The sequence below is a fragment of the Impatiens glandulifera genome, chromosome 2 (assembly GCF_907164915.1).
Source record: "Impatiens glandulifera chromosome 2, dImpGla2.1, whole genome shotgun sequence".
Lineage (NCBI taxonomy): Eukaryota > Viridiplantae > Streptophyta > Magnoliopsida > Ericales > Balsaminaceae > Impatiens > Impatiens glandulifera.
The window spans coordinates 17,907,349-17,916,907 of NC_061863.1; the positions used below are offsets into that span (position 1 = coordinate 17,907,349).

The 9,559-nt window shown below is 31.2% G+C and overlaps 1 protein-coding gene across 1 annotated transcript; it reads left to right on the top strand.

Annotated features, from left to right (window-relative positions):
* Window positions 1-4,853: 4,853 nt before the first annotated feature.
* Window positions 4,854-7,974, top strand: LOC124926460. Its single transcript, XM_047466688.1, has 3 exons — window positions 4,854-5,223; window positions 6,134-6,214; window positions 7,205-7,974. Exons 1-3 carry the CDS (start codon window positions 5,065-5,067, stop codon window positions 7,595-7,597), a joined length of 633 nt encoding a protein of 210 aa, XP_047322644.1. The 5' UTR covers window positions 4,854-5,064; the 3' UTR covers window positions 7,598-7,974.
* Window positions 7,975-9,559: the final 1,585 nt, after the last annotated feature.

The window sequence follows — 9,559 nt, forward strand, 5'->3', positions numbered from 1 at the left end:
TGAAGATGGGTAATAATACCATAAGTAAGGTTATTAGTATTTGTGATGTTTGCCTCGAATTAGGCAATGGTATTTGTGATGTTTGCCTAGAATCTAGAAATGGTTCGAAGTTTCTCTTTAAAGATGTTCGACATGCTCCAGACACGAGGTTGAATTTGATTTCAACTGGAAAGCTTGATGGTGATGGTTTCGTAAGCTATTTTAGTTCTAGAAAATGGAAACTTTCGAAAGGTAACCTCCTTGTAGCTCGAGGAGATAATTTTTCAAATTTATATTTAATCCAATCTTTAATAAGTAAAGATAATATGAGTGTTGTACAAAGTAAAGAAGTTTCAAAGTTATGGCACCGAAGATTTGGTCACATTAGTGAAAATGGGTTGAATTTGCTAGTTAAGCAAAATGCTATTCTAGGTTTGAGTGATACATATTTAGAGAATTGTTCTCATTGTCTTGTGGGAAAGCAAAGTTGAGTATCGTTCAAGCATAATCCTCCATCAAGAAAGTCAGATCTCTTAGAGCTGGTGCATTCAGACGTTTGTGGACCTTTAAAGGTACAAACTAATAGTGGTGCTCTTTACTTTGTAACGTTTATTGATGACCATTCCAAGAATCTTTGGATCTATGTTTTGAAAACTAAAGATGAAGTTTTAAACAAGTTCAAGGAATTTCATGCTCTTATTGAAAGAGAGACTAGAAAGAAGATTAAGTGCATTCATAGTGATAATGGTGGTGAGTATTGTGGTCCATTTGATGCATACTGCAAACAATATGGGATCAGACACCAGAAGACACCTTCAAAGACTTCTGAGTTGAATGTCATTGTACAAAGGATGAACAAGACTATTGTTGAGAGGAATAAATGTTTACTTTCAGAAACAAAGTTGCCCCTAACATTTTGGGGTAAAGCATTACTCATGGTGGTACATGTTATTAATTTGAGTCCTACAGTTATTTTGGAGGGTGAAGTTTCAAATAAGGTATGGACAAATAAACATGTTTCTTATGATCACCTACGAGTATTTGGATGTAGGTGCTTTGTTCGCATTCCAAAGTATGAAAGATCAAAGTTGGATGTGAAAAGTTATGAGTGCATCTTCTTGGGTTATGGACAAGATGAGTTCGACTACAAAATGTATGATCCAGTGCAAAGAAGCTTGTTAAAAGTCGTGATGTTATCTTCTTTGAAGATGAGACTGCTGAGGGAAGTAATTAAGCTAAAGACGATGATTTGAAGGGAAAAGGTGAGTCAATAAGATTAGATAAAGTTCATTTATTTGATTCACCTATTTCAACAGAAAATCGGATGCAAGAGTATGATGTTAAGGGTGAATATGATGTTCACATGGAGAATGATAGTAGCGAGCAAAGTGAATTACCTACAATTCCACTTAGACGATCTACGAGAGATCGACAACCTTCAACTAGATATTCTCCTAATGAATATACGTTGGTGAGGGATGGGGGGAGCCAGAGTTATATGAAGAGGCTAAAGATAGCGAATAATGGGTTTATGTTATAAAAGATGAGATAAAATCTGTACATGACAATCATATATTTGAGTTGATAGAATTACCAAAAAGAAAGAAAACTTTGAAAACTAGGTGGGTGTATAGACTAAAGCAAGATGAGCATAATTCAACTTATCGACACAAAGCTCATTTGGTTGAACAAATGGACGTGAAGATGACTTTTCTTTACGGTGAATTAGAAGAAGAGATTTACATGAATCAAACTGATGGGTTTAAGGTCAAGGGTAAAGAGAATTATGTTTGTAGAAAAGCTTGTATGTCTTGAAACAAACTCCTTGACAATGGTACAAGAAGTTCGAGTTGTTCATAAAGGAACACAACTATAAGAAGACTACTTCCGACCATTGTATATTTGTGCAAAAATTCTCTCTTAATGACTTTATTATTCTCTTACTTTATGTTGATGGCATGCTTATTGTTGGTTAAAGTGCTGTGAAAATTAATAGGTTGAAACAAGACTTAGGATAGTCCTTTGCGGTGAAGAATCTTGGACCAGCGAATTAGATTCTTGGAATTAGAATCAGTCGTGATAGAAAGACAAAGAAATTATGGTTGTCTCAAGAACAATATATTGAAAAGATGTTGCAGAAATTCAATATGGAGAAGGCCAATTGTGTTTCCACACCTCCTGCAGCACATTTTAAATTGAGCTCTAAACTTTGTCCTTCAAACGATGATGAGAAAAAAGATATGGAGAATATTCCTTATGGTTCTGCTGTTGGAAGTCTTATGTATTCCATGGTTAGCACAAGACCAGATATCGCTCATGCCGTTGGCACTGTGAGTAGGTTCCTTTCCAATATAGGAAAAGAACATGGGGACGCTATCAAATGGATATTGAGATATCTTCAAGGTACATCAAGTTTGAGACTTTGACATGGAAATGAGAGTCCGGATTTAGTTGGTTATACCAACTCTGATATGGCAGGTGATGTTGATTCGAAAAAAATCTACTTCTGGTTATTTGATTAATTCTGTAGGGGGAGCTATTGCTTGGCAATCCAGGTTTCAAAAATGTGTTGCGTTGTCAACCGCTAAAACTGAACTTATTGTAGTAACTGAAACTTGTAAAGAATTAATTTGGGTTAAGAAATTATTATCTGAATTTGTTTTTTTGCAAGATAAATATGTACTATATTGTTATAGTCAAAGTGCGATTTACCTTGCAAAAAACTCAACATTTTATTATAGATCGAAATACATTGATGTGAGGTATCATTGGATACGCGATGCTCTAGATGAAAAGCTGTTAGTTTTAGAGAAAGTGCATACAGATGATAATGACGCTGATATGCTGACCAAAGCACTACCAAAAGGCAAATTTGAGTTTTGTTGTTCAACCGCGGGTTTGATAGCAACCCTTCCATAGTTGTGATGGGGGAGTTTGTTGGGTTATTTTGATTGGGCTCTCAACTATGAAATAAAAAGCCTAGTCTATTTCAGAAGTCAGAATCCCTAAAGTTCAGAAGCCCAGAAGCTCAAAAGTTCTTTTGTATTAAATATGGGCATGGTTGTCTTATTGAAAAAAGACTCTTGAGCTGTCCTCGTAAAAGCTGGAGGAAGTTGTCTTATTAAAACACATCTGAAAGTCATCTAGCATACACTTGTAGAGAGATAGTGATATATATTTTTTAGTTCTTATCTTTATTTGTTTTATGTTTAACATTTGATTATAGTGAAGATTCTTTTAGATAAAAGTTCCAAGGTTTTACTCCTTAATTTGAGGAGGGTTTTCACGTTAAATTCTTGGTGTGCTTGTTTTTATTTATATTTCCTTTTATGTTTGTTGTTTTCTCGCTCCTAAAGATCCAATCAAGTGAGGAATAATTTATTATCAATAGTGTGGTAATTATTTCACTTTATTCCCAACAATATCAGTAACCACGTTTTTCTACATACATTTATTATCAATGAGAATATCATCCTAAATAGGAGTATTTATCGGTTCGGTTTTGGGTTTTCGAATTTTTATTTATTTATAATCAAATTCAAAAATCAAACCGAATATTGAAATTCAAATTAGTTTATTTAAATTCGGTCGGATATTCGGTTGAGACCAAATATTAATCACACATACACAATTGTACTCTTTATTACAATAATTGAACTTGAACTTTTTTTACCTTCACTATTAACAAATTTTAGGGATTAGAGTCATATAAATTTGTAAAGGCTAACGTCTTACCTAATTTAATATATAATGATATATATAATTATTTAATTATATCAAATAAAATATATAATTAAAATAATAATAAAAAATAAATTCGATTTTTTGTTTAGTTTTCGAGTTGAAAACTAAACTCGAAAATCAAACCAAAAACCGTATTGAAATTCGATTTGATTTAAAATTTGATTCAAAAACCGAAAATGAAATTTGAATTTGATTTATTCAAATTCGATCAAATATTTGATTCAGATCAAATATTTAACCCCTTAACCATAAATCCCACCATTTTTCTCAATAAAACTCTATGGGACTCTATGGAAGAACATTGTTAAACAAAGTGAAACACCGCATAAACATATTTTTCTAATATTAACTTTTATAATCATATTAGATATATTTTAACTAATTATAATATTATAATATTAATTTTATAACTTAAAATTTTACACCAACACACTCAATTAGTACTAATTTCTTTTTTTATATTAAAATATTTTAATTGGTTCTTAATAAGTTGTTTATGTCCAATCTTGATAATTTTGTATAATAGTAATGTATATTTGTGTTGTTGAATATAATATTATTTTTTAATCTTACACTACAATAAAATTATACTAATTAATGAATAATATTTATATGAGTTGTGAATAATATTTATATGAGTTGTGTAATGAGTTAAGTAGAACTAATTTAAGTTAAATATGATTTGAAAAATATTAGTTTTTAATTTATTCTTTGTTGGTCAGATAATTAAGAAAATAAATTGGCCATTAACCGGGACATATGAATTATAATGCACACATAATTAGATAACTAGGGTAGTAGATAAAAACAAATGTTAAAAAAGAATAAAAAAATAAATAAAAAATGATAATTTATATCGAAAATTTATTATAAGTAACGATAGAGAACAATAATTTGGTATCATAAATGGTGTCGAAAAATGATATACAACACGTAAATAAACTTAGAAAATGAAATTTTTCTTCAAATTTAAATTCAATCACGTGTTTTTGTATATATTTTCATATTATTCATATCACCAATTTTTCAATATTTATCCTTCTATTTGATATATTAAACAAATTACTTCTCAACCAACTCATGTTTTTTTTTATCTTTAATTTAATTTTCTTTGTTACTTTCTCCTGACACTTGTTGCAGACACAATTTGGTTCTTGACACCAGTCCCCACCCCTCCTATCCAACCGCCGCGTGACCATTTCTCGCAGCAATCTCAAGGCCCGGTTCTTAAAGAACAATCGCTTGAGCCCTTTTCAATCGGAATCGGAATAACGCATGCAAGAGATAGATTTCTCTGTGTATGTGAAGGAGAGAGAAGAAGAATAAGAAATCGGTGTTTAGATGGGGAAAAAGAGGAAATCGGTAGCCACAAGCCTAGATGAGATTGATCGAACGATGTATTCTGCATTTTGTAGCGCTGCAAACTCCCTTTCCCAGCTCTATACGCAAGCGATGCACCAGCAAAAGCTTACATTTCAGGCCGGTGAACGTCATGGACTGGTATAGTTCTGTGCTTATGGAAGTCAATTCCAAGGTGTTAATTATATTTGTGTGTCTAACTGGATGACTATATTGCTTTTTAAATTCTAATTTCATAGTGTTCTAAGGTTGAGACTTGAACAAGGATTCAGTGATTGATTAAATTGTCTGTTCTGGACCCTGAAACTGACTTGTTATCAAGCTTTGGTACTGCTTTTCTGATGCATCTGTATTTTTATTAAGTAAAGTACTCTTCTTTCTTTGAACTCTTTAGGTAGAAGAACATGACTTGATAATGTAGATATCATGACACTCCTATTCAACAGGGTTAATTAGTTTGGGGCTGTTACAAGAAGCCTTCCTCCAAGGGGATAAAAGAAAAATAAGTAGATTATGTTATAAACTTGAAGGGAATGATGGGATTGTTTTGTACATCTTCATGTTCATCTTCATATGTTGGTCACTTTATATGATATTTATCAAAGGCAGCCTTAGTTCATTGAAACACATCGAATTCTATAGAGGCATTTCTTCCATATCGGGGAATACTTTTATTAGGCTATCGTAGTGACTTGTTTGTTTCTGTTGTAAAGTTAGTATACCTATTGCGAAGATATGTCATATGGTTTTCACATGTTGTGTGGATATGTCATTGCATTTGGACTTAGTGATAGATAATTAATGTTTGTTATAACTTAATTTTTTTACTTTGGCTGTTTAACTAAATTCATGATTTTGTCGCAATTCAATGTGATGGCATAGAAATACCCGCCAATTGTAATTCAAGTGGTAAGTGTCTTGACATAAGAGAGTTCGATTTCCTTTAAGATATTTTGACTTGTAGAATAAATTTACTCATAATGATTTATAAACTTCGTCGGAGATGCATGTGACTTTCAGTGTCTACATTTTCATGCTAAACATATTGCAGGAAAAACTTTATCAATGGATATTGAGACATCAGGAGGGAGGATCTAGATTGAACACTATAGACATACTAGGTTATCTGCAGGTATTGTTTTTTCTGTCTTAACCATTTTCTATATCATGTATGGTTTTCCTTCCTTCTTTACCTTGAGGGAGTCAGTTTACTTGTTCTCATATCAACACAAACAATACATTACTGCTGTTACTGGAAACGTTTAATGGATTTCTTAGAGCTTGTTTGAGGACTTTTTTTTTTCTTTTTAAATCCTGATATTTTTGATAAGGGATATGAGATAATGGGATTCTTTGTGTGTATTGTCCTGTCCAATATGCCCTTTGAATTGTAGATTTTTGGTAGTTTTAAATTTTATATGAAAATTATTAAAAAATATTAGGCTTTGTTTGATGAAGGGTTATTTTCAATTTGAGTTATTTAAATTTAATCTTAAATAACCCACTATCCCATTATCAATCCTCTTCCTCATTGATCATATCATTCAAATCATAAACTAAATTATCTTCTTTTTCTTCTTTCTTTTCTCGTTATATATTTATACATGGCTTTTGACTCAAATTACACTCAAATAACCCAAATTTCAATAACCTACATGGAACAAAGTTATTTTGAAATAACCTACCAGTTATCCAGATAACCCAAGATTGAACAAGGCCCAAGTAAACTCTTATCACAACATCATTCAAATTGTCTACTAAAATACTTTTACACTATTTATAAAATGTTTAAAATACTAAATACAAAACATGTTTTAGTCATTTACCCCCAAATAATCCATTTTTCCATCAAACAAGTTTTCCCCTAAATTTTGGAGATGAAGTAATTTTTTATGAGATAATGGGTTATTTGGATCTTCATCAAACAATATGAAAAGACTGCAACATTTACAAGATGAAACAATTGCTCTTAAGTGCCACAACTTTGAAACATATAAAATTAGAATACTTGGTATGAAAAAATTACTTTCCGGTGATGTCTTCTCTCCTCTCTTTTTTAAGAACTTTCCACCCAAGAACACCCGGAAATTCTAACTAGTGGGGGTTTTATTTTATTTTGCAGGCAGAGCTAGATTATCATGGAGAGGAGCCATCAATGTCTCCTAGAGCACCACTGCATAATCAGAATCCACAACCAACAATGAACATAGCAAACCCTAGTTCCCTTGTTTCTTCAGGTTCTTCTGGTGATCAACAACCCAAGAGCTGTGTTTTCTCCAATGCCTTGTCAAGCCCTGTTCGTAGAAGTCTTCAAAACTATCACATTTCTCGTGGAGGTGGTAATAGCTACAATAACATTCCTCCTCAGCCTCTGTCTGTTGTTGCTCCAAATGGATTCAGAAACACCGAATCTAACTTTCTCCAAGAACAAAACAGAGATCCAAATCCCTGCAACTCCAACGATTCATTCATGGATATGCATGTAGAAAGTCCGAGTCACGACTCTACTTACTGAAGATTTGAAAGGGTTAGTTCCATTGCTTCACTATCTAAGCCATTTGCTTATCAGAATACCAAAGAGAAATGCTGGATTTTGTGTGTTATAAAGAAGGAAAAGATACAGAGAGATAATGATACCCAGAACTATCTTGAAATCTCTGATTCTATTATTGTGATAGGTTTTGTAGCACTGCCTGAATGTTTCCTTTCTTTGGGTCTTTTATTTTTCTTTCTTTCTCAGTGATACATTCTATTATGACTTTTCAATTGGGTTTCATATGACTTTCTGAGATATATTATTTAAAAGCAGTTGTCTGAGAATGAGAATAGGATATAAAGCTCATTCGGATCCTGATTTAGTTTCTTAACATAATCTCAGATATGTTTTTAGATCAAGAATTTTTATATGCTAACAAATAAGCTGTACTATGCATGTTGACTTCATCTAGAGTTTAGAATTTGGTGATGGAAATGGGACCCTTTATATTCATTATTTGATGTGTATAATTTAGGTTAGTGTAATCTATAATGTGTACCAAGATTGGATGGAGAAGTGTATATGTAATTGAATGTAGTATTTTGCTTTAGCTTAGAAATGACAGGAAGAAGATGAATAATGGGAATTTCCTAATGGGTTAGACAAAGGGCAATGGGCAGTGGGTCCAAAACTTGTTAAGTCCGTACAAAATGGGCTCTGAAATGAAATGAGAATGCAGCCATCTGACAGACAAATAGCTTTGAATTCTGTCCTCCCATGACAACTTGTTTTTCATGCTTACAAGATATTATAATAGTATTTGTATAGTGTTTGGTAAGAATAAATATTAGGTACACATTTATATCTGAGTATTTGTTATATACTTTTCATTAATCATAGGAATAGTCACATAAGAGACTAAAAGCCTTCAATTTCTACTCAGAACTTATTTAGTTAAGGTTTTGGGGTTTGGGGCCATAATTATAGTATATTTTCTTTATATTATAACTAGCTGTGAATCAACCTAGCTTCTTTATCATGATAGAGTTTTATTCAATTAGTATATTAGTGGTAATTAAAAGTATGCTCATTTTAGAATAATTTTGTAAATTGGGCTATATAATATTAAATAAAAACACATTTAAAAATAACTATTTTTAGCCTGTGTTGTACTTGTTATACTAAAAAAATTATAACTGAAATTTTTTTAATAAAATTTTAAAAAGGAAGCTAACAAAAATGATTTTTTGAACTTTTTTCATCCATACATTTGTTTTAATAAAAGAAAAAGTAAACAAATTTATGAATATATATATATATAAAAGTTAAGTTATGTTTTTGTAACCTAATTCTCATTTTGAATGAAATTTTAATTTCTTTTCTATAAAAGTCTTTTTTTTCTGAACTTTTTGTTCCACTTTTCTATAATTTCACCTTGGTCTCAAAATTTTTATAATATATATATATATATTTTTAATTATATAACAATTATATCAAAAATAATAAAGGAGTAACGATAACAAAAATATAAAATTAGGTATATACCAATAGAATAATTATTTTCTTATACTTAAACTACTATATCACCAACATTAAGTCAGGGACGTACAAACAAGATGATACAATTGTGTCCTACAATGTTCATTTGCTGAAAATGTTGTAAATTTTATTCATTTTCAATTGTAGCAAAAATCTTCTTCTCGATATATACTACCAAACTTTCATTCATTTACTCACGTAAACCAGTCTCGATTATTTTTATCGCAGAAAAACATTTTCAACAGAAGCTGTCGTAATTGGTAAAACCATTGCCAACTCAATCAAACAATATACTAATGATAAAACAACATTCTTTTTAGTTTCAACCATCTTTCTAGCAAGACTCCTCAAATCTCCAATCATTGAAAATTTATTTCGTACATTTTTAATGTAAGTCTCAAGCTCGTTCTCAAGCATTATATGATTAATTGGTGAAAAATCATCCAGATAATGTTCAGCAAG